General features: G+C 61.2%; 1 protein-coding gene across 20 annotated transcripts in view; it reads left to right on the top strand.

Annotated features, from left to right (window-relative positions):
• Positions 1-25,289, top strand: part of ABLIM2 (actin binding LIM protein family member 2) — a 144,720-nt gene that overhangs the window by 8,533 nt on the left and 110,898 nt on the right. For 19 of the 20 annotated variants that reach the window (XM_035005379.1, XM_035005381.1, XM_035005377.1 and 16 more), the window contains exon 1: positions 15,729-15,847. The exons of the other annotated variant lie outside the window; for it this stretch is intronic. In XM_035005379.1, coding sequence (XP_034861270.1) covers positions 15,823-15,847 — 25 coding nt within the window. In that variant the 5' untranslated portion in view covers positions 15,729-15,822. Of the gene's footprint in view, positions 1-15,728; positions 15,848-25,289 lie in introns of those variants that run through there. 20 annotated transcript variants of the gene reach the window in all.

Genomic DNA, 25,289 nt, shown 5'->3' with positions numbered 1-25,289 from the left:
GCACAGTCTGCCCCCCTGGTGGGTGGGGAGGGGTCTGGCACAGTCTGTCCCCCCGGTGGGTGGGGAGGGGTCTGGCATAGTCTAATCAGCCGACTGTCCAGTGTGGCCAGAGTGGGTGAGCCACACGCGAGGAGCCGGGCCGGGCAGCGAGGAGGGGAAGTCAGCGTGGGTGACCCGATGTGAACGCTAGTGGGGGGCCTGCCACCCTGCTGCATCCCCAGGGCTCCTCTGTTCAAGCCCAGACGCACTCACGGGCCCTCAGGGCCCTCTGATCCAGCTCCTCCTCTGTGGTTCTGACCCAGAGGCCCGCCTGCAGCTCTGAAGCCAGGCCTGGCTTGCCAAGTGCTCAGGAGTAGCTGTGGGGTGCAGAATTACACGCACCCCAGGGTGCTGCAGAAATCAGGAAATGCGATCTGTATGCCAGAAGCCACACATCCAGCTAGGCGCCTCCCTGCCTATCTCTGGGGGGAGGGAGTAGGGCGCGGTGTGGGCCCGGGGTGCAGCCCGGGGTGGGCAGGGGCTCCTGGTGCTGAGGGACAGAGGGTGCCCCGCCAACAGTCCGCAGGCCAGCCCTGGAATCCTCGGACAGGGCTTCCTGGTACTCAGTGCTGCCGTGCTTGCCCTTCCTTGCAGGCCCTCTAGTCCCCTCTGGCCAAGGCAGGCCCTGCAGAGGCCCAGGGCTGCCGTGTGAGGCTTTGTCCTGCCGCCCACGGTGCCTCTCCCCTTCCTGCCTCAGCCCCCATCTCCTGCCACCCCAAATCCCTTCTCGGCCCGAGGGCCACCTGCTCTGGATGCTCCGGAGAGAACGCCCTCCTTGCCTCCTCCAGCCTCCTGGGCAGCGACTCCACATCCCTCCCCTGCCCATCTCCCCCCAGGCCTCCCGTCTGTGTGTATCCAGCCTCCCTCTGCCTCCAGCCCACAGGGATGCTCGTGACCACATCGGGGCCTCCTGGACCCTCCAGGATGCTCCCCATCTCCAGACCCTGCACCTGATCACACCTGCGATGGGAGGGCACCCCCCCCCCAGCATTCAGCAGGCAGCCTCTGGAGCATGCCACTTCTGGGACCCACACCTTTGCCTCTCCCCATGGGGCCTCCAGCCTGGCTGAGGGTTTGAGAGAATGACCGCTCCTAGGAAACAAATTACTCTTAACTCGGCTCAGTTTAAACACCCCAGACCCCGTGAGCTAGATGCTGTCACAGGCTGCTGACTGGGGCATCAGTTTGTACGAGCTTTAGGGGAGCAATGAGGCACACGCTTCGGGCCTTAAATGCATTCCTGCCTTTTGATGGAGGAACTGCTGCTTCTGGGAATCTTTCTGCAAAGGCTCTGGAACACACTCAGATGTAGACGCGGAGCCTCGCTCGCCGCCGGGCTGCTGGTGCAGTCTGCCCCATGGCTGTCCGGCCCCGGGACGCTGGGCACGTAGATCACTATCCATCCGCAGCGGCGGCGCCCAGACTCGAGGGCCCCAACTCAGAATTGTTGAGGGCCCCAAAGAGCTTCTGAGCACATTGTATTTATCGATATTGACTGAGTTAGAAATTAAAATGGAGGAAACTCTAAGATCTTTGCTAATCTGTTGGATCATAGCCCTCTGTGTGTGAACGTATTTTTAGTGACCAGAGACGCATCGCTCTGCAGTTTTGCAAATCTCGTTAGTGTCCGGCCTAATAGGGGACAGCTGGGCTCTCACGTCCAGCCTGGGTTCAATCATCCGTGATGCCACGTGTCACCAGCCTCTGCAGAACTTGCCTCTCGGGAGCAGGTGGAAGTGGAGAGGGGAAATCACATTTCAGTCTTATTACGGAAATGGCTTTGACCCTGCGACCCTCTGATAGCGTCTTGGGGAGCCCCGGGTCTTGGGGAGCTGCTAACAAAGGCAGAAGAGTACGCGGCCATTAAGATGACCATGAAGGATCAGTGGGCCTCGGGCATCGCTGCTGGCTGTGAATGAAGAATACGGGACATGGCATTTTATACCCTGTTTCTAGAAAATCTGCAGAAAAAACCCCTAGAAGAAAATACATCCAAATGCAATAGGGCTATGGGCCCTTTTGTCTTTCCTCCTAATGCTGCACTGTTTTATTTTTTCCTGCTGATTGACTTTACGGATCTGCCAGAGACAGGATCTCGCTCGAGGAGGCTTGCTTGGGGAGCGGCTGCCTGGCTGGCCAGCTCCGGCTCGAGGGATGGCATTCTCTATTTTGGGAGGCGCGTTTTCACAGTGGAACTAGGGCGGTGGGTGGTGCCCGCAGGCTACGGGCACACGCATCCGACGTGTGCGTGTGTGTGTGTGTGTGTGTGTGCGTGCTCAGGATAACACAGGCTCCCACTACAAACGAGCAGGCGGGCAGCACCGGAGCGGATTCCGGGGTCGCGGGGGGGCCTGAGAGCTGGTTGGAAACTGTGCGTCCTCGTCCTCGGCTGGAATGCCTGCCCCTGGCCTGTTGCGGCGGGGAGCTAAATATATCCTGGGTGTGTGCTGGCCCCGGGAGCCCCGCCCGCACCCCCGGGACCGGAGCTCAGGGAGGCCTTGATTCCTCTAATAAAAATCAATGTCTGCCATTTGCTGCGCATCCAGGAGTGCGGGGCGCGGTGGAGAAGTTGTCCTGGCTTGTCTCCAGCGCTGCGCGTCGCGCATCCCCCACGCGGGAGGCCCAAGGTCACCCGCCCAAGGTCACCCGGCTGCTTACACGGTGGGTGGGGGGGGAGGTGGGGTTCAGATGGGCCCGCCTGGCTCTCGGAGGACCCCGCATGGCGCCTGTCCTGGGGTGCGTGTCTCCTCCTGAGTTCTTGAGTGTTCTGCTTCTCCCAAGCGGTGCTCGCAGGTGGCCGAGTGTGGCCCAGCTGCAGCAGCTCTGGGCAAGTATTAGTCATTGAGCGCCCTGGCCACTGCCCTTTCCAGGTGGGGACATGGAGGCCATGTGAGGGGAAGAAAGCTGCCCCGGGTACCCAGCAGGTCTGGGAGAGCTGGCATTTGAACTAGGGCATTCTCTTTCGAGATTCGGGGCTTCTGCTGAACAGCAACCTCCCTCCTTCTGGAATCTGCATTAAATGGGTGTCAGCTTCCGGCACCCGAGGACTTCTGTGACCCCCTGCGGGTCCCTGCGGCTCTTCTCTGCGCTCAGTGCAAGGGTGTGTGTGTGTGTCCACACCCCAGCTTGCAGAGGGCAGGGGTTACTGCTGCTCAGCCGCTGGGCTGGGGCCCCATCGGCTGCTGGCACCACTTGGAGCTGTGGGGTGGGGGCGGGAAGCATTCTGAGAGGGTCGTATAAAGAAATCATGGTTTTTCTTAAAATATGACCCACAGCCTCCAAGCTGGGTACCTTGGAAGGAACATCTTGCTGGAAAGTGGGGTCCTGAGAGCCACCTGTGCCCCTGGGGGCCCCAGGGGCCTGGGGAGTTGCTCCCCCACAGATGCCCTGCTCTGGGCTCGGATGCCTCTTTCCCCCTCACTCTGTGGGGTACTCCTGCGGCCCAGCGGGGATCTCAGCAGGGCTTTGCTCTGGATTTGGGGGGTGGCAAGCCCTGGCCTCAGCCTGCCTCCCAAGCACAGCACGGGCCAACAGGAAGGAGGAGGGCTTCTCCCTGGACCTCTCCCGCCAACTTCTCTCTGTGAGGACCTGCCTCTCCCTGGGGGGGACTGACATCAGGAAGGACAGCCCCTTCACAGAAGACCCTTCCCTCTGCCTCAAAGGTGGGGCCCCACCCTGGGTCCCATGGACAGCGACACCTTCTAACACGCCGCCAGCCAACCCGGCATCCGTGGGGGGAGGTGGCTGGCAGGGGTGCTGGTTTCACTTGGCGTGCATCGATCTGCTGGCCAGGTGCTGGAGGTGGCCCTGACTCAGTTCTTCCTCCAGGCCTGAGAGAAAGGCAGACAGTGCATGATGAAAACGCACCATAAGAAAGCACTTCTCGGGGAGGCTCTGGGGACAGAGAGAAGGTGGTTGGTGAACCTGTGATGACAGGGAAATCCTGGCAGGCTTCCTGAAAGAGGTACCCTCAGACAAAGCAGTGGGAGAAGGGTATCCAGCGTCAGGTACAGAGCCCTAGAGGAGCAAGTGGAGGGCGTGTTGGAGAGACTTCTTTCTGTCCGTGCCCCAGGTTAGGCCCCGGGTAAGGTGTTGGGCACCCGGCTGGCCCCACAGCCCGTCTGCCTCTCGTGCACTGTGGTTGTCCGTGTGGCACCTGGCTGGCAGCTGGTGCTCAGTGACCGTGTGAGGAGCTGATGAGTCAGAGAGGAGAGGAGGAGGAGGAGAGGGAACCTGGGGACTCGGTTCTGCAAAGTACAGACTCCTGGCTATTCTGAAAAGGCTGGTGGGGTCCACGAGTGTGCCGGTGATTCCGATGATGATTCGGGGCCAGATTTGGGGACTGTTGGTGTCACATCCCTTGCAAGAGAGAAAAGCCCGAGAGCTGGTGTGGCCTGGGCCAGGGAGGGCTTGCAGCTCCCTGTGGGTGAGAGAGGGAGGTGGGAGTGACAAAGGACTGCCAGTGCCGAGGCCCTGGGCCTGTCCTCCCCTCCTGCTGCCGAGCTGTCTTCCTTGGCCTTTCGCCCCCTGCACTGGGGTTCCTTGAGGGCCACGTGGGGTCGACCTCCTCTGAGGGCCCAGGGACCCCTTGAAGCTGGCTCAGGCACGGGGCGCTGTCCTCGGGGTGGGAGGTGGCACCTGCCTGCAGCTGGGCAGGAGCGAGGCCAGGGTGCAGGTGAGGACCCCCTCCCGTGCAGCAGGACTCGCACCGCAGCCTGGCCACAGCCCTGCTGTCCTGGTCAGCGCACCTAAGAATAGCAGAAGTGGCCTCTTTTCAGGCTTTACACATCTTGAATCTGCGGCTCTTCGGGTCCTGGGGCGGTGTGTGCGATCCGTGAAGCCCGGTGACGGGGCGTGCCCTGTGGGTCGGAGCTGAAGAGTCATGGCAACGGCGGAGGGGCTCCGCCTGGGCTGCTGGGGCCTCGGTGCCCGGGCCCAGCTGGGGGCTGGTGGGGTAGCCGCACGAGGCCCACGGGATCCCTGCCCCCTGGGGGTGCGGTCCTGCGGGGGGGGGGGGCTGGCCAGGGAGCAGATAAGCGCGGGGGCGGGGCTTCGGGGCCAGAGACCAGTGAGACCCAGGGACCCTGGCTTTCCCAGTTCTGGGAAAGAGGGTTGGGCCAGGAATAGAACCTCTTATTTCCCACAGCGTGCCTGACTCTGGGGCCACAGTGATTTGGAGAGGAGTGCCTCTAGCCGCCGGGCTCTGTGGCTTGCGGGGGTAGGGACAGTCACTGGCCACCGTGGGAGCGACCGGACAGCTTTGGCAGGCGACACGGCCCCCTGGGCCAGCATGGATGCCTCCCCAGCACTGCTGCGGAGGAGCTAGGCCCCTCCCTGTCCTCCCCCTGAGCAGGGTGGTGCGGGGGTGGGAGGGGAGCTGCGCGGAATGTGCCGGGGTATTGCTGTCACTTGCTGCTAGGAGCCCGTGAGCAGAAGCTCTTGTTCAGATGCTTGTCCGTTCTCTGTCCGAGGTGACAGATCCCCTCGGCGCTCAGGCCCAACATTTGGAGATTTGGAATGCGTGGACCAGAGCGTGTGGAGGAGAGGAGCGTCACGAGGAACCCTGGGGACGGCGTGGCCAGCCAGTACCGTGAGCGCGTTATTGACAAGTGTCCTTTTACTTAGCGCTCGAAATCACCCTCCAAAGAGGTCTCCTGGGCACAGACCTGCAAGGGGATCCGCTCCGAATACTTAATGCGTCTAACCTGCCCTCCCCCGTAGCGTCATCCGTGGAAGCTGAGTTATTCAGATATCGATTACTCGATTCTGCTTGAACAAATAGACCCGAATCGCATTCGTGTTTGGGAAAGGCCGTTTCCCTGGGTGCCCACGAGCTTCTGGCGAAGGGAAATGAATTGCCGGGGGGGACGCTCTGAACCCGGCCCGGTGGCTGTGGTCTTGCGCAGGAGGACGAGGGGCTGGTGACTAACGGCAGGGCACGTCTGGGGCCCGGACCGGCGGGGCCATGCGGGTCTTCCATAAGATTATAGCCCCTGCTTCTTCTGAGCTCTGGGGTGTTTGTGACGCCGTTAGTTTTCCCAGAATCCTCAGGAGTGGGGTGGGGGAGGCAGGAGCCGAGGTCACCTGGCCAGAGGGAGTCAGGGCTGCCTGTCCCCCAGCCCCGGGCCCCAGCCCCGCCCCCAGATGGCTCTGGAAGCACGGGGGTGTGTAGAAGGTGGCGGGGCCGGGGTGACGGTCAGCTGAGCTCCAAGCCAGGTTGAATCCCCTTGGAGGAGCAGTGTCCGCCCGGCATCAGGTGTCGCCCGACCATTTCAGTGAGAGAAGAGGTTTGAAGGACACGTTCCCACACCCAGGCCCCATCTGCACTGATTCGAACACCCTGGTGCTCACAGCACGCTCCCTGACCCCCGCCAACTGACCAGCCGGAACCTCTTTCTTTGCTAACCTCCACCACCAGCTCTCTGCTTCCTCCCACATGCATCCGGGTAGTAAGGACCTCACCGAGGGGCCCCAAGCTCTTCCGGGGGTGTCCTCCTCACTCATGTTTCTTAGAGTTGATCTATTATCTTCGTCATCCCCAGGAGGATGGACAGCGGCAGAATAATAGTATCACAAATGACACGCATGCATTTTTGCAAAAGCCGATGCATGAACCGGAAAGGAACAGTCTGGGGCTCCCAGCGCCCAGGAGCACCCCGGGCCCCACTGCTGTATTTTCTCCCTGCTCTTCCCTCTGCGTGGACCTTCGGGTGGCACGCCATGCCTTCCTGCCCACACACCGTCCGTGGCGTCTGCCCCTAACCTTACGTTTGGTGGCTCCGAGCGGGTTTTCTGTGCTTCGTTGGGCCCATTCTCTTGCCTTCACTAGGTGGAGAGTAACATTCCGCTGGGTGGACCGCATGTGCGTATCCGTTCACCTGTTGATGGACACCCGGCTGCTTTTGGCTGTTGCGAATCATGCTGCTGTGAACCCAGGGGCGTCCAGATCTGTTCGCTTTCCCTTCCTTTGGGCACAATCCAGAAGCGGGATCGCCGGATCAAGGGACGGACTCCTGGGCTTGGCTGAGGGGCTGAGACCCGGGCCCTCCCCACTGCAGGGTCCGTCACCTCCTCGTGAGTGTCCGTGCCCAGGCCGTGCTGAAGCTCTTGGGGTTTCCTCCTCCTGCCCTGGGGGACCTGCTTTCCGCTGCCCCTGCCCCGCTCCATCAGCCAGCGTCTGCTCCCTGGGCGACCTCCAGCTGGCTCCCCCTGATCCCTTCCCCCTGCTGATGTACATGCTTGTCCCCTTGGGTGGGCGTATCTGCGCCCTTCCTGTCCACCTCCCTCAACCAGGGACTCCACAGGAGGCCCTTTGTCTCCCCCTACTCTCACCGACCCTGTCCATCCCCATCGTGGCCCCCCCACCCCTCCGCCTCAGAATCCTCAGAACCAGCGTGCACCTGCTCGCCCCTAAAGGCCTGAGCCGGCTTGGGGGTAGTGACCCAGGGCCACGGCTCCCAGGACCTGGGAAAGTGTCTGCATGAGAGCGGGGCAGCCTGGGGTTCCCCGAGGCCTCAGCTGGGAAACACAGCCATACTTGGGAAAGTTGCACGGTCCAGGACGCGACTCCAGACACCAAGGTATATACCTAGCCGCACTGAGCTGGAAAATGTGCTCACTTTCTTTCCTCCACTTCCCTTCGTCCCTGTGAGCGTGATTCAGAGGGTGGCCCCTGTCATAGGCCCTACTCAGACGACACGGGGACACAGGGCCTCCGGTGGGTGAGGGACATCAGGGGCAGCCCCTCTCCCTCGGGCTTTGTAGTTTCTCTGCCTTCGGCACAGGAAGCGTCTATTGACACATTTTGTTTTAATTGTGGTAAAACCTATCCAACACAGAATTTACCATTTTAACCATTTTTACGTGTCCAGTTCAGTGGCATTTAGGGTGTTGTGCCGGGATCCCCACCCGTCCCCAGAACTGTGTCGTCTTCCCAGACTGAACCCATCCCCAGGGGACACTAGCTCCCCACCTCTTTCCCGGCCCCTGGTCCCCACTATCTGGTTCTGTCTGTGGATTTGACTGGTTGGGTCCCTCGTGTAAGTGGAGGGTTCATCCATGTCGTGGCCCGTGCCCTCTTTGAGGCTGAACAATGCCCCATTGCCCGGACACGGCACATTTTGTTTATCCTGGTAGTGGACGCTGGGGTTGCTCCCACTTCGGCTGTGGTGAATCATGTGCGGTCTTGGTTTTAGCGGTTCTGTCAGCAGCTCTGCGGCGGGTCCTGTGGCCCTGCCACGAGTGGGGACCAGGCGCCAGGCCCTCGCAGAGCACGTTACATGTGACTCTCCATTCATCCCTCCCCCCGGCCCTACTGTAGCTGGGTGCTTTGTGTGTCCCCAGTGCACAGATGGGTGCTGGGTGGAGGACCAGCCACGTGTGGCACCCACGTCACCACGATTCCTGGGGAGCACCCAGTGGCCTGTCTGTGTTCGTTCTCTTGCTCGATGGTTTGCTCATTGAGCCCCAAGTGGGTCTGTCTCTGCCCTGTGCTGGGCTGGCCGAATGGGGTGCGTGGGGCCCCGTCCTGACTCACACAGAGGAAAGGCCAGGTGACTGGCGAGGGGGCTCGGGCTGAGCGTTTTGGCAAGCCCTGCGACCTGCGTCGGAGGAGCGCAGGCCCGTTGGCCCCACGTGTGATCAGATTTGCAGCACCCAGTGGAGGTGAGGATGCGTCCCTGTGCACCTTTGCACGCACGTGCAGGTAGACCCGTGGGAGATGGTCCGGGAATGCAATTGCTAAATGGGAGTATCTTCTGGCAAACCGCTCTCCCCAGAGGCTGTCCCGCATTGTACCTTTACCGAAAGGGGCGTGTGAGTCCCTTGTCCCCGTCCCCTCCTAGCCCAGCGCAGGACAGTGTCCATCTGTTCACATTTGCCAAGCAAATAGGAAGGGGCTCCTCCCAGTTTTGAGTCACCTCCCCCCGGTACTGGGGCGCCGAGAGCATTCTCTACATTTCCGGGCCACTTGTCTTTCTGCGGATTTCCTGTGCCCTCTTTTTTGCTTATTTTTCTATCGCTTGCTTGTCTGTCTTTATGGACTCAGGAGGCAGATGGGTGTGTGGGCTGTGTTTTGTCAGGCGGGGAGATGGATCGCTGTTGAGCTCAGGGCAGAATGGCCTCCCCACGGGCCGGAAGGGCGAGTGCTCTGGGAGGGGCGCAGCGGGCACGTCGTGGGGTGTAGCCGCGGGGGCGGCAGCAATGGTCACCCCCAGCGCAGCCTTCTCACTGGCCGGGCTGCCCTGATGGTGGCTCTGGGGGCCGCCGAGGTGCCTGCCCCGCCGCTAGGGCCGTCCCTTGGGCCTCCCACAGCCTCCTGTTGCTCTGGGCTCCTCCTGGCCTCAGGGTCCTCACAGCTGCTGATCCCTGTGCTGGACATGCCCCCCTCCCCACCCCCATCTGCTCTGAAGCTTTTTCTGTCTTGTTCTGAAGCCAGCAGTTTAGTTTCTGTGTCACCTCGGGGAGGCCCCCCGGGCCCCCGGACACAGCAGCCGCCTTCCTGCACCCCACGCACAGCCACGGCCGAGGCGACTACCCACATTCCTCGGCCGTTTCAGCGATCACATGTCGGACCTGCAAGTTCAGAGTCGCCCTGTCTCCCCTTGTTGCCCCACTAGCCTGCCAGCTTCACGCGACAAGCCCCCAGCATCTCGCACCTCACGCAGCACTGAGCACCCGGGAGGCCCTCGCCACCAGTGTGGATGCACTCTTTGCTCCATGGCTCCGTGGCGCCGATGGGACATTCATCTCCCTCCTGGCCCGATCCCGGGATGTCCAGGGGTCTCCCGCCGCAGCCAGCTCCTCGCCGATACCTTGGGGGCCCTGGAAGCACTTTTTCGGGGCGTGCACAGTGCAGATGGTCCTGCAGACCCTGTGATGAGGGCCCAAGCACACGTGAACAGGGCGAGTGGGCGGTGCCCAGCGGCTGTGCAGGGTGGAAGAGGGAGGGAAGGCAGGGCCTGCGGCGTCTGGAGAGGTCCCAGCGGGGCCGGTGTCCAGCTCCAGAGCAAGGAGTTTGGTCTCCATCTGGGAGGCCAGAGGAGCCCCCAGAGTCGGCACTCGGTGCTGCAACCCTGGGGGTCTGGCAGGGAGGGGAGACCACCAGGGAGGGGAGGACCAATGAGGGTGGGGCAGGGTCTCTACCAGGAGAGAAATGGGGGGGCAGGGAGGCAGGGGGTAGAGAGAAGGGACGCCCTCTGCAGTGCAGGGGAGAACACGACAGGGGATGTCCACGCTTTGTGCCGGCCGCTCCGAGGCCGTGGATGATTTTGCTGAAAATGGGAATGCCTGTGTTCTGGGTCGAACAAGGTCCCCAAAGAGATATGCTGAAGTCCTAACCCTGGGACCTGGTACCCTGGGATGGGACCTTATTTGGAAGTAGGGCTGTTGCAGAGGTAACTAGTTACAGTGGGTCATGGTAGAGCAGGGTGGGTCCGATCCACGGTGACAGGCGTCCTAATGAGAACAGAGACACAGACAGGCAGACAGACACACGGACACAAGGCTGTCCTGCAGCTCTAGGCCGAGAAGCAGGATGGCCAGCAACACAGGTGTTGGAGGGCAGGGGCGGTCCCCCCCCCCCAGATTCCAGAGAGAGCGTGGCCCCGCCCACACTTCGATTCAGGACCTCAGCCTCCAGAACAGTGAGGACATAGCTTTCTGCTGCTTAAGCCCTCAGTGTGGGGTCATTTGTGACCACAGCTGTGGAAAAACGATGCCATGGCTAGCTGGGAAAGACAGACGTCATTTGCCAAGGGCCACTGCATGCCAGGCTGGGCGCCAGACGCTTTCACATAAAACCTGTGATTTATCTCCCTGCAGCCCGATAAGTAGGCATCCCTATTTTACAGAAAAGGAGACTGAGGCTCAGAGAGGTTAAGTCTCTGGGTCAAGGTCACCCAGCAGCTGAGTGATGGTTGCAAACCCGGGGTCTGCCTGAGTTGCAGAAGGAGAGGTGAACGTAGTGGTGGGTGGGAGCAGATACAAAGGGCTCAGCATTCTCTTTTCCCATTATGAGTTGCATGGGGGGCTTCCAGGCAGAGGCGTCCAGCATGCAGCTGGTGTGGGGGCTGAGTGCTCCACAGAGGCCAGGGCCAGGCCTTAAGAATCCGTGCCCGGGGCCTGGATGATGTTGTGCATTCCTCCAGACCTAAGTTTTTATGCCCCTAAAAAAGTGTTGGCATCTTCCTTGCTTTACAGTGACCTTGAAAATCTCTACCATCTGTTGGAGAGTTCCAGGCCCTGATCTCATTTGTTTCTCTCTTTTATCAGTGTTGGTAAGGATGTGGGTGAATGCCCTGACAGAGCAGTGATTGGGGGAAGCAGCGTGGGGCTGTCGGGGAGAGAAGGATCACGCTGGAATGTGGGGCAGGGGCAGGGGTGTGCAGGGAGGAGGGCGAGGAAGCAGCGGGGGATCCTTGCAGGTGGAGAAGCTGGGGCTGCCTGGGACCGTGCCCTCCTTTCCTCTCGCCCAGAGCCCCTTCCCAAGCCACCCGGTGAGCCCCACTGCTGCTGGGGTGTGGGCTGCTGCGTGGGTGGCAGGGGGAGGACCGTCCATGAGGCAGGGTGACCGGGACCACGTCCTCGAGTGTGTGTGTGTGTGTGTGTGTGTGTGTGCGTGTGGAGGGTATCCTTCTGGGCGCCTATCAGTCCGCCCACCCTCGCTGTGCAGAAAGAACGCATTTCTCTCTCTGCTTTAAATCACTCGGTTTCGCTCGGGTCCCCCACCCTGGCAGGTGTGGAAGTTGGGATAGAACTTTCCACGCTGCTGGTGGCGACCCATTTGTGGGCACGAAATCAGTTCAGTGGGTCAGAGCCGCGTTGGTTATGTAAGAAGTGGAACTGAGTGGAAAAACCGCAGGGCACATCGTGAGTAAGGAGAGCGGGTTTGGTTTGGCGAAAAGAATTGTTACATATGTACTTGCCCATAAGCTGTTGCTGCACGTGGCAGCTAGAGAACGACCCCCTCCAAAATAGACCAGGTCCTCATCCCCGGGACCTGGGAGCATGGGCTTATTTGGAAAACAGAGTCTTTGCAGATGGGATTGCGTGAAGGATGTAGCGGTGGGATCATCCTGGGTTACCCGCATGAGCCCTTCATGCAGCCACAATTATTCTTAGAAGAGGAGGGAGAGGGAGGTTAGGGGCAGGCACCCAGAAAACAAGGCCACGTGGTCACAGAGGCAGAGATGGGGTGACGTGGCCACAGCCGAGGAGGGCCAGCCGCCCCTAGAAGCTGGAGGGGGCAGGGAACAGAGTCTCCCCAGGGCCTCAGGAGGAGGTAGCCCTGAGAACACCTTGATTTTAGCCCAGTGGCACTGATTTTGGGCTTGAGGCCTCCAGAACTGTGGTAAACCACTGACTTGTGGCAGTTTGTTACAGCAGTGTGCGAGACGTATACATCGCGAGACAAACAGCCCAGCACTCAGAGGCGTAGACGGGGCCCGCGTGCTGGCTGGGGCGCGGCTGAGCAGGCCGGGCTCAGTGTGGCGGCTCCGCTCCTTCTCGAATCTGCCTCCTGGGACCAGCGCGCTGGCCCAGGAATGTTCTCCTTGTTCAAGGGTAGAAGCATGGTAGGGCAGGTGGAGACGCGTGAGGCGCATCGTGGCACATTGTCACTGCCTCCAAAGTGTCACTGGCCACAACCAGCCACGTGAGCAAACACGATGTTATGGGGCAGGAGGATGCTCTGTTCCCGAGCTAGGCTCTAGCAAGGCTGAGGATGCTCCACACCCAGTCCTCCCACAGGTGTGCGCACCTGTCCCCACAGGGCCACTCTCTGATGGGCACGTCCCTTTCCAGGTGCTGCCGTGGGAACAGTTGGCAAGCCACCCACCAGGGACAGAGAGCCCGGCCCCGTGCTTTCAGTGCCCTCAGCCCTGAGGCCCATGGGTGTTCATGGTGTTGGGTCTGCCTCTCTTGACTCTCCTGAGCATCTGCCCAGAAGTTTCCAGGTCGGGCAGGAAGCTCTCCTACACACCCCACATCTTTAGAGCAAAAGAGGAGTTCCTCCTGCAGGGTCTGGGGAGGGGAGAGGGTTGTTCCCCCAAAGCCCTGCGGATCACAGCTCTAAGATGGATGTGCAAATTGCAAATTAGCATAAGCCCATGGGGGTCCTGGTCCCTGGCCTTCAGACCACATTGGTGACCCTGAAGGCTGAAGGTTGAGGCCCAGGCCAAGGGGTGGGAATCCCCCATGAAGCTGGGAATCCATAGCCTTTCCTCCCCATGGGTGCAGGGTGCAGGCACCCCTCCACCCCTTGGCCCTGGGAACCACCTGAGGCTATGGAAGAGGAAGCCAGGAGTCTCTGAACCCCGGGCCTCTGGGTAAGGGATGCCTCCACCCTCAGTGTCCCCATGAGCCAGGGGCAGCCTCCCAGGGACCTGACAGCCACTGCAGATGGGGGAGCATGGTGTAGGGGGGCTGGGACTCTGTGGGAGGATCCATGCCAGACACCAGGCAGCTGGGGGCTGGGGCAGACACCCGGAGAAGAACGGAGCCCAGGAAGGCACCCAGAGCTAGGCCTGCACTGTGATTTCTGCCCGAGGGTCCCAGAGTCCAAGAAGCCCCCCACTGTGATGCAGCCCCTCTCTCTTGGGAGGCTCATCTGACAGCATTAGGGCAGATGTGGGTGTTCTGGCCTCCAGCCAAGATGGACTGAAGGTGTCAGGCCTTGGGGAACCCTTGGGGACCTTGGGGAGGGTGTGGCCCTGGGCTGGGAGGCTCTGCGGGGGGAGGCCAGGAGGCAGAGGGCTGGCCCCGGCTGGATGCTCTCCCAGGGGAAGTCAGTGGGCAGGTCCATTCCTGCTGTCTTCAGGCTGGGAGCCCCAGGTTCCACCTTGTCGGGGAGGGGAGAGGCTCATGGGACCCCCGCCGCCACCAGCTCCTTGCTGGATTTGGGGTGGGGGTGTTGCTTGTGGGAGGGAAGAGCTGTTACCCAAAGCCACTCTCAGGACACTTGTCTTTCTGCCACCTGAGCAAAATCCTTCAGCGCTGCCCCCGGTCCCCAGGGAAAACCCACTCTTTGACTGGGGGCCTAGGATGTCCTCGTCCCTGCATGCCTTCGCACCCCATCGAGCACCCCAGGCCCAAGGAGCGGGGGTCTTCCGCCTGCCGGGAACGTCTCCTCTCCAACCTCATGCAGGCCGTTCCCGGGGTCCAGAGGCTAGCTGCCCCTTGGCCTCTGCATGTCCGCCGGTCCTTCCCTCCTGGGCACCCTCTAGGGCGCTGGCCACACGCAGAGGGCCCTGCCAGACCCTCACACTCAAAGCCCACAACCCCCTCTTGTTCACCAGAGCTGGCTGTACCCCACCTGTCTCTCTGCCTCGGTTTCCTCTTAGGGACAATAGGGATGGGATGGCTCCTGCCTTGGGTATGGGGCAGCATATGGGACTCACTGAGTGCTCAGAGGGGAGCTGATGTCATCTGAAGTCATCGTCACCGTCTTGGTTTCCGCCCCAAGCTGGGCACGGGGATGCAGGGCATGGATCGCAGAATCTCCTCTCATTTATGGGCCGAAGAGGATATAATTCCGTGCCTGGGATGCATGATTTGTGCCCATGCGTGGGTCCCACGGGTCTGGGTAGTAATGCTGCAGACATGCCCCGGGGGCTTCCCGCAGGAGGCTGCGTGTCACCAGTCCTGTTCACTGGGTGGCGAGGTAGGCATGTCACACCATCGTGGCCGATGACAGATGAGGAAAGCTCCACTCCGGCGGCCGGCACCTGCTCCCGACTCCTCAGCGCTGGGGGATGAGGCGGTTTCTGCTGGGGGTCTGCAGAGGGGTCACGGGGCCCGCCCCAAGCTGTGGTTCACCCCTCGACCGTGGCATCCGGCGCCGCTTACTGGGCCCGCATGGGCCACGCCCGTGCGTTCCCTGCGGCCGCTCTGGGTCCAAGCAGCGCTTACCGTGGGCGCGGCTGGTGGGTCTAACGCTGGGACATTAAAGCCGAAGCTGGTGGAGGGACAGTGGGGACATGTGCGGCCAAAGCTCCTCCAGCCTCGGTTTCCCCACGACACAGTGGGGCTGTGTAGAGGGGTAGAAAGGTCCCCCCACCGCCGTGTCCACCCAGAGCCTTGGCATGAGACCTTATTTGTACTAAGGGTCTTAGCAGATGTGATTAAGGTAAGGATAGCAATGAGGTCATCCATCCCGTGACTGGTGTCCTTACCAGAGACAGAAAGGACACACGGACGCACAGGGAGAAGCCACATAAAGAAAGAGGCAGAGGGGGTTGTGACATGACCCCAGGCCCGGGAGCGCCTGGAGCCCCAGGAGCTGGAAGATGCAGGGAAGGCTCCTCCCCGGAGCCTTCGGAGGGAGCGCGTGCGGCCCTGGGAACACCTCGGCGTGGGGCTCCTGGCCTCAAGAACCGCGGCAGCATAACGTCTGTTGTGAAGCCCCCAGTGTGTGGGGCTCTGCTAGGCGGCTCCAGCTGCGGGCGCAGGCTGTGACCCCCGCCGCCCCGGGGTGGGCTCGCACCTGCTGCCCGCACCTGGCCGTGGGCCTGGCCCTCCCGCCCCTCCTCCCCGCCGCGTGTCTTTCCAAAGTCCCTTTCCCGGACGGCTGGGAAACAGGTGCATCTTGGGGGGAGGTGGGGGAGTCTATTTCAGTGTGTCAGGAAGGGGTTGGCCCTGCCCTTCCTGGGGCAGGAGTGTGGCAGCTCCCACGTGACCCTCCGGCGCGTCCATCTGGAGTCGTGCGGGCCGCAGAGGCTCTCCCACTGCTCAGCTGCTGCCTGCGGCCTCCACGGGCACAGGTCCTTGGTGTGGAGGCCACGCTCCATGGGGATGCCAGGAGGAGAGACAGGTAACTGCCCTCATGGCCGAGACCGTCTGGCTGGAGGGGGAGGCTTGCTTTTCCAACTAGGAGCCTTGAGTCCCACAGATAAGCTTTGGGGGTCTGACACGAAGGGAGGGAGGCAGTCTGCTTGAGCTCTGCTGTTTACAAAGGTGGTGAGGGGTGATTCCGTTTTTGTGGAATTATAGTAAAGGCGGAAACAGCTCGCAGCGGAACCATAGAGGACGATGTCGGCAGAAAGCTCGGGGCCCTCAGATGAAGCAGCGCTTTCTTAGGCACGATGCCAAGGACACGAGCAGTGAAAGAAAACACAGATCAGGGCGCCTGGGTGGCTCAGTCGTTAAGCGTCTGCCTTTGGCTCAGGTCATGATCCCGGGGTCCTGGGATCGAGCCCCGCATCGGGCTCCCTGCTCAGCGGGAAGCCTGCTTCTCCTTCTCCCGCTCCCCCTGCTTGTGTTCCCTCTCTCGCTGTATCTCTCACTGTCAAATAAATAAAATCTTTAAAAAAAAGAAAACACAGATCAATTGGATTTCGCGAAAACTGAACATTCTTCTGCTGCAGAGAACGTCATGAAGAAGATGGAAGCAGCTGGTAGAGTGGGAGACAGGGTTTGCTGACCTCGTGTGGGATTAGGGACTCTCGCCAAGAGCAGTAAACAACCCTTAGGACTCAGTTCTGTCGCTGTCCGGAGAGACGGCCACAGGACGTGGACCGAGGGTCTGAGCAGACGATTCTCCGAAGGAGACACGCAAGCACGAATGAGCACCCCTGGTCGTCCCGGATGCAGATCAAGACCGCTGTGGGTGGCCATCATGCACCTGCTCCACAGCCCGGTCGTCCAGACATGGATGCGGGGACTCTGGACCCTCACCCGCCGCGGCTGGCGGGAAGGGCTGATGGCACAGCCACTCAGGAAGAGGTCTGGCAGGTCCTCCAGTGCTGAAACACAGAGTCACCATATGAATGGCCAAGTCCCAGTCCACCCCTACGGAGGTACCCAAGAGACAGGGGCACCCATGTCCACCCCGAAGGGGCTGTGCCTGAGTCGTCATAATAGCCAGCAGGTGGAAACAGCCCCAGAGCCCTTCACCCCACGAATGGACCATGGGGCGTGGTCACATGATGGAATAATAGTGGCCCTGGAGAGCCCAACTCGCGCCACAACGTGGATGAAGCATGGAAACATTCTGCATTCTTCCAAAGCCAGACGCAGAAGATCCGTGTGTATGAAATGTCCAGAAGGAGTAGATCCGTAGAGACAGAAAGTACATCATCGGTCACCAGGGGAGGGGGAGGCGGGATGGGGAGGGACGGTAATGGGCAAGGGGTTTCTCTTCGGGATGATGAAAATGTTCTAAAATTGATTGTGCTGATTGACACACCAGTCTGCGAGTACAGATGACCTTGAACAACACAGGTTTGAGCTGAGTGGGTCCACTGATACGTGGATTTTTTCAGCACATATACGTTCGGTACCGTAAATGTGTTTTCTCCTTCTTATGCTTTTCTTCACAGCACTTTCTTTTCTCTAGCTGACTTTATTGTGAGAATACAGTATATCGTACATGTGACATACGGGATATGTGTTAACCGACTGTTTCCGTCCTCAGTAAGGCTCTGGTCGACAGGAGGCGAGTCGTGTTAAGGTGTTGGGAAGTCAGAAGTTATCCTTGGATTTTCAACTGGTTGGTGCGTCTAACCCCTGTGTGTTTCAGGGCTCAACTTTACACTCAAAATCATACAACTGTGCCTTTTAAATAGGGGAATTGTATGGTCTGTGAATTGTATCTTGGTAAACTTTTCTAAGGGCACACCGAGCCCCTTCTGCCAAGCGGGGCAGGTTCTGCTCAGGAATTTAGGAGATTGTTGGAGACACGGGACATGAGGACAAGGCTCTGCTCCCTGAAAAGATCATGTTGTTATTAAGTCGTATCGTGGATCCTGTCACGTCACATGTTGTAGGCATGTGTCTGCGTGGTACATGCATGCACATAACATGTTCGTGGCACACAGTTGCCGCCCGGAATGGCCACTGAGCTAAATGGTGGTTAACCTCAGGGTTGAAGATTAGCAGGGGATTTTAAGTCTTCTTCGACTTCTGGGTGCTGTTTGGGTTTGTGGCAATGAATAGTATTATTTCTGTCCCCCCAAAGCAGCTATTTTTGTTGTTGAAACCTAAGGAACTGTTGTCTGGGGGGGGGCGGGGGCTGGGCCCCCACACAGCACTGGGTGACATCCGGAGGCCACACCTCCGGGCCTGACCAGGCGGACCAGGGGGCCCGTCACCATGAACGGGCTGCAGGACCGGGCGTAAATGAACCCCAGTCTGCCCGAGTTCGGAGGCCAGATGGGACCCACCGACGTCGGTTTGTGCGCGGGGGCCCCGTCGGTACAAGTAAAATGCCCCGGGGGACGTGAGGTTGGCAGAAGGAGTGGGAGTGTGGTGTGCGTGTTGAACCCTCCTGCGCATCTCAGCTTTCCCTGGGCGCCCGGCCAGCACTCTGGATGCCCGGTTTTAATTAGACGCTCAGGACATATTTCCCCTGCCACCAGCCTTCCGTGGACCAGCGAGTGGGAGGACGGCGCAGGAGGAGGCAGATCGTGCAGGGGGCAAAGTCCTGGAGGGACAAACCGGTCCCACCAGTTAGGGGCTGTGTGAGCTCACCAGGCTACTGAGCGTCTCTGGGCCACGGGCTCCTTCTCTGCGGTAGGGGGTGGTCACGGCAGGCCTGGAGCTGGTGTGTCTACACGTCACGGATGGAGGGCATCGTCACGTCCGCCCCGAACCAACCTGCGTTGTACAGCTTGCGTTTGCTTGTGTACTTCCAGAGCTACCAGATTACAGGGGCTGTAGTTTGTCTCAGCAGCACCCACTGCCCCTTCTAGCTCAGCTCTGCTGGCAGCCCCCCTGCCCAGGAGGCACAGGGCCACCCAGCCTCACCCCCAGACGCCTGCTGGGCTGGGAGGGGCCACCTGTGTCTCGAGGAAGGAGAAATCTTTGCACGGGAAGCTCACGTATGTTTGCCTTTGGGGGACGGGCCCATTGGCACCCCAGCGATGCAGCTGAAGGCCTGGGTATGTGCTAGGAGCCCCACGTGACAGGCGAAGTAGGGCTACGTCGTGTGGCCCCAGGTGGCCATGCACGTTCCCAGATGCGTTCTACTCTTGGACACGGCAGGCATGGGGTTCAGAAATGGAAGGTGGGTGCCAGCATGTGGGACCCACAGCCTGCACAGGGGAGGGAAGCATGGGGATTCCTGGGCGGGCGCTGGGGTCGGACTCTGCCCGTGGCCTTCCAACCAAGCCACAGGCCAGCCCAGTATTTCTGGCAGATGGTGTCACCCTCGCCAGGCCCTGGCGATCCCAGGGAGGAAGGGAGAACAGGGGCCTGGAAGCCCCGGCCAGACATCCCGCAGGCTCCCCACCCCCTCCACAGACTCACCCCTGCGTCCTGGGTGGACAGAGGAGACGTGGCATTGAGCCCCAGGGAGCAGGTGGGGGATTTTAAATTGAACTTTGGAGTGGACCCATCAATTTGCCATGGGATTTGGAGGCTCGGGCGCAAGTAGCTGTTTTTAGACGTGGGGGGATCAGGGTCTCCATGTGCCATGCAAGCCCCTGGGGCACCGGGAGTATGGGGATGACCTGGCCAGGCATTGGGGAGGGTCAGGCAGGGATTGAAGACCACAAGGAAGGGCTGCCCGCTGACAGGGAAGAAAACAGAGGGCTCGAATCCCACTTGGGCAAAGGAGGGTCCTTCCAGCCACGCTGGGAGCCAGAGCCGGGTCCTGAGGTTAAATGGGCGCTCGTGCCCAGCACCCTGAGCTGCCCGGTCCCCCGGCTGCTCCGAGCAGTAAAGACAGGGCAGCTGGGAGGGAGGTCTGAGGAGCAGGGGCCCCGTGGAGGCAGGTGAACTGTCTTGTTGGAAGACCGCACACACCTACCGGGTCTGGGAGGGCCTCGCCTCCCCAGAGCTGGCCCCTCCCACCCAGCGCGGCGCAGCGGGGAGAGCAAGGGCTGGTGAGACCTGGGTCCAGTCCTGGCCTGGGAACCTGTCTGCCCATCTGCAAAGTTGTCAAGAGAGGCCAGTTCCCAATTGTGCAGGACGAAATGATGAGTGGAGTAGAGGTGACGGGTGCTTAGCAGGATCTGGATCGTGGGTAGCGTCCTGCTGGGCAGCAAGCAGGGAGGAGAGGTCGGGGGGGGCGGTGACCTCTCAGATCCCCGTGGCCATCCTTGCTGGATCCGACTTGCTGACCATGGACGGTGGGGTAGCGGGGGCCCCGTCCAGGCAGTGTCTCCAGGTCATACTGCAGGCCCGTCTTCAGAGGCCTGGGCAGGAGGGGGGCAGCCGGGGATCCTGACTGGCCAGCGTGCACTGGGGGCGTCCTGGCAGGCCCCTGGCCGCGGGCCCTACGCTGGCGGGGTCTCACGGGAGCTGGCCTGCTGAGGCAGGGCCTGGCGGGACCAACTGGGCCCTCCCAGACCCCCTCGGTGGGAGTCCGCAGCTGGGGCTTGCGATGGGGCGGCCTGGGTTCAAGCCCCAGCCATGCTCCTCGCCCGCGTTCCCTGCTCTGTGATGGTCACCGATGGAAACCCCCGAGTGTAGCACCTGGCACTTAGCCCGGGCACGGGGACTGAAAGACGACGTTGTCACACACATCACTCCCTGTGCTGATGCACCATATGCACTGCTTCAGGTCGTCAAACGTGTGTCCTGTTCCCATGGGATTTAAGGAACGTTTATTGGGCGTCTGCCGGGTAGTGGGCCTGACCAGACAAGGTCACGCACTGTTGCCGGGGTGGCTGCTCTGGTCCGTGGCGGTGTGACGAGGGGGACAAGGGACTGGCCTGGAGGCCTGGAGCCCCGAGCCCTGCGCCCAGCCCAGCCGGACTGTGTGTGTGCCCTGGGCGGGGCCCGCCCCTCTCTGCCGTTGGCCGTGTCCCCGGGGAGTGCGGGTGTGAGGAGGGGCCCAGATGCCCGCTGCGCCCTGACCTTCCAGAATGCCACCCAGGAGATCCTCAGATGCCTCCCCGCTCAGGAAGAGCCGCTCTTCCGGCCATGAAATGACACCCTCAGGGACGTGGGTGGCCGGGATGCCTGGACCAGCTGCTGCAGGCGTGATGTGTACTGGGACTTGCCAGAAGCTCGAGCTGGAGTCTGCTGAGCCCGGTGGCCAGCCTGAGCTTGTGGCCCCCACTGCCGCGTGGCTCCCAGCTCTGCCTCCAGAAGGGGCCCCCCGACCCCCAGCACACTGAGCCCCCACCACGAGCCGCCCCTGCCCCGTCACCATCCTCAAGAAGCCCGGCGTGGGGCCACATCATTGTCCCCCTGCAGATGGAAAACAGGCCTGGAGGAGGGACACCGGCACATCCCAGGCCTGGCTTCCTGCTCTTTCCACGGACTGGTCTCCTGGGGTCGCGGTAACAAAGTGCCGCAGACTGGGGCTTACCCAGCAGACCTCTGCTCACATCCCGGAGGCCGCAAGCCCAAGATCAAGGTGTCACCAGGGTGGTTCCTTTGGCGGCCGTGAGGGAAGATGTGTCCTTGGCCTGCAGATGGTGGGCCTCTCCCTGCATCTGCACGTGGTCCCCTCTGTGCGTCTGTCTCCATGTCCTAACGTCCCCTGTGCGGAAGGACAGCCGTGACGACCTCACTTTAGCCTGACTGCCTCCGTGAAGACCCTATTTCCAATCAGGTCATAGTCTGAAGTGCTGGGGCTTAGGGGTCGACACAATTCGGCTGTCACAGACGGGCTCTTTCTGTGGCCTCCCGGGATCCCCAACCTTGGACGGCTCGCACACTCCGTCTGGAGGAAGGGAGACTCGGCTGGCAGGGCAGATTTTCCTTTTCCTGCCTCCCCCATCAAGTTCGAGGCTCATTCCAGGCCCCGTGGGGCTGCCTGGTGGCCCCACAGCCGTGTGTGGCCCAGAGCGACTTTGTCGGAACGCGCTCCCCCATCCCAGGACAGGAGGAACCACAGGGCCCGGGGACCTGACCGCTGGCCCATGGGGCCCTGGGGGTCTGCGCTCAGTCTGCTGGGATCCAGAGGCCAAGCTGTTCTCATTCAGATGGAGACCAATCTCTGACTCCCTGACCTCCCTGGGTCTAGTGGGGTGTAACCCTGTGCAGCCCCCCAACTCACCCCCCGCATTAGTGCTGGGGGATCTGGGGCCCTGCCTGAGGCGGGATGACCCAGGATTCACACCCACACTGAGGCACCTCGGAGGCCAGTCGTGCTGGGACAGCGAGCATGACCCAGATGCTCTGAGGTGACCTGGGTCCTTTGTCCCCAGCCCTGTGCTGGCGTTTAGGGGACCCTGGAGAGCGCACGGGAGCTGCTAGTGGGGTCTCCAGTGGAGGGGGCCAGAGGGTCACTGGCCATTTGGGGAGAGGTGACATGACTTGTGCAAGGTGGCTGTCGCTGGTCCAGGGGGACACTGGGCAAGCCCCCCGCCCCCGCATACCTGTTTTCAGATCTGTCAAGGAGGTAGAGCATTCTTACGGGATCTGGGGCACCAAGGGGCGCGGTGCCCAGAGCTCCAACACGGGGCTCAGCACACGGGGCTCCCTGTGAACACGCGGTTGGTATAGGGGCAGCACCGGGCGTGGGCCTTGAAGAAGCTCGGCTTTCACAGGTGGAGGGGGGACGAGGACAGCACTCCCCAGAGCCGGTGGTGGGAGCCAGGGCCGGTGCTGGGGCGATCAACAACAACTCTGGGAAAGAGTCCGGAGTCAGGGAGCCGTGGGAGGTAAGCCAGGGAACCAGCCGGGCAAAGGGCTTGGAGGCGTGGGGGTCCGTCTGCGGGCTGAGCTGAGTTCTGGTGGCTGTGGGGAGCCATGGAAGGTGATTGAGCGGGGCAGGGACCTGAGCAAAGGGTGCCTGTGCTCGAGGCCACTCTCCGTGATCCTGCCCCTTGCCAGCTGGGAGAGCTTGTCCTGGGGGCTCCGTTGTCCTGGCTGTCCCCTTTTGGTGAGCTCGCTGGTTCAAGGGGACGCTTTCCCACTGGGTCAAATGGGGACCTACTCAGACACTTGGGACTTCGGCGCCAGGGTAGATTAGCAGGACGAGGACAGACCTGGGGTTGAATCTTGACTCTGCCTCTCCTGGCTGCACAGCTTTGGGCTGGTTTACCTCTCTGAGCTTGGTTTCTAGCTCTGCCAAATGGGTGCCAGAGTATCTACCACAGGGTGGTGGTGAAGACTCCAGGCAAGGCCAGGCCAGACTCTGGGCATTTCCTTCCCCGGATCAAGATGGCTAGCACCTCCTCGTGGGACTTTGGCTATGGAGGGAGTGACTTTCCTGTCTCCGGAGAGGTCCCGAGTGAGCCTCAGGCAGGCTGTGTGCAGAAGTAGGGGGGACACCGTGTCAGGACTTGGGGAGGGGACTCTGGGGTCTGGTTGTGGTGGCATTCGGTTTTCTATGGCTACATAACAAACTGCCCCAAACCTTAGGCACCAAATGTCCATTCTGTTATATTCACGGGTTCTGAGGGTCAGAAATTCAGAAAGGCACAGCAGGGATGTTTTCTGTCTCTGGTTTCATCTGGGAAGATCTAGAGGCTAGGGGTGGCCCGAGAGCCAGGGACGATGGGAACCTCCGGAGAACAGATCCGCGTGCCCCCTGCATGCGGTCGCTTGGTATTTGGGGTGGTTGGGCTTCCTCAGTGCATGGCCGCTGGGTTCCAAGAATGAGCATCCTTAAAAGCAAGGCAGTTTATGGCATTAGGATCTAGTTTGGAAGTCCATGGTGTCGCTCCCATCACATCGTTGGCCGAGGCAGTCCCAACGTCCACCCGTGTTCCCGGGGAGGGGGTCTCGGGCCCCGCCGCTTAGTGGAAGGCGTGTCAAAGCCGCAGTGGAGAAGAGCTTGTGGGACGGACGTCTGCATCCAGGGGCTGCTCAGAAGCCCGCTGAGGAGCTCAGAGGGATGAGCGTCCCAAGGTCTCCAGAAGAGCGGTGGTCACATCGCCAGATGCTGAGGCATGCGGTGTGCAGGGGGAGACCGGCACGTGCCCACAAAGGTTGCCGCTCTGTGTGATATGTGTTGATTCGTCCCATTTATGGAGCACCTGCCAGGTGCTGGGCGCTGGGCTGGGTGCTGGGCCCCCACGGTGAGCCAGGCAGGTGTGGAGCCCATACCCCTTCAGAGGAGAGAACTTCAGAAAGACGTTCAGTGCAGGGGGTGAACAAGAGAGGAGGGGCGGCTCACCCACCCAGCAGACGTTCACTGCTGTGCCCTGGGCCGGCCCTGAGCAGGGCACGGAGGACCGCCGGTGGGTCGGCCCCCCGGACGTCCTGGTCCAGGGCTGATGGAGAAGCTGCGAGATGCAGGCAGGAGTTGGCCAGTTAGGGACTATGAAGCGTTTTCACATAATCAGTTCTGTCTGCAAGTTTTGGAGCTCGAGCCCGGCGTCCACTGCTTAGAACTCTGGCAGAGCGGAGCGGATCGTGGACAGCTGACCGCTGTCTGGGCTTGGGGCAGGTCACGGGCTTGGATGAGCCCACTTGGCTCCATAGGAGAAACCGGGGACCACATCCGTGGGGAAGCGGAAGAGGGCTGGGTCATTTCCCGGGTGACGGGATGACCGCTTCATGTGGACGTGGCATCCCGACGGAGTCCCTGCAGTTTGACGGTGTGACTATGGGAACGGGCGTGGGGGCGGGTGCTGGGAGTTCAGGCGTCTGGGGCAACAAGCTTCTGTGGGGGGGATTCTGTCCCCCATCTCTGTGCCCTTGAGCGCAAGCTCCTGGGGGCAGGGACTGCTCTGCTCTGCCTGGGCCCCTGGGCCAGCCCCGGGCCCGGCAGGGAGTGGGAGCCCACCGCACCTCCGCTGGATGGAGGTCCTGGGTGAACGACATACTTGAAGAGTCGGAGAGGTCGCCTCTCTGGCCGAGCGGGGAGCCTGCTTGCCAGGCCCAGGCTGCCGACGGCCGCGCCGAGAACTGCCACTCCAGAAAGCAGTTCCCGGTTTGTGATTATAATTAGCACTCAGCCCGTAAGTAGGTTAGGGAAGGAAGCGCTCTCGTGCGATTTGGCATGATTTTCCAACACGCAGCTCTGGGGAGGGCAGCGGGAGAGAGCGCGGGACCCGTTCCCGACCTGAGACCCAGCCCGCAGAAGAGTGTGCCCTGAGGACAGGCAGACCCTCTGAGGCATGGGGTGGGTGGGCCCTCAACTCCAACTGAGAAAACCAGCCCGAAGGAATACCTGTGCTGGGGGATGCACCAGCCACAAGGATGGCCACGTGGTGTGTGAGAATCGTCTCTTCCAAACCTGGCCTGAGGGAGACACACTCCACAGAGCTGGCCCCTGGCCCTGGCGGGGGAAGGGGGGGGCTTCCAGGCTGGGGAGGCAGGCACACAGACCAATGGACAAGGGCCACCCAGCGTGGTTAGTACTGAGGTGGAGATGAGCATGGTGACCGGTACTTGCTGAACCAGAAGGC

The sequence above is a fragment of the Mirounga leonina genome, unplaced genomic scaffold (assembly GCF_011800145.1).
Source record: "Mirounga leonina isolate KUSES-001 unplaced genomic scaffold, KU_Mleo_1.0 Mir_129, whole genome shotgun sequence".
Classification (NCBI taxonomy): domain Eukaryota; kingdom Metazoa; phylum Chordata; class Mammalia; order Carnivora; family Phocidae; genus Mirounga; species Mirounga leonina.
This window is presented reverse-complemented; position numbering and strand designations above follow the sequence as displayed.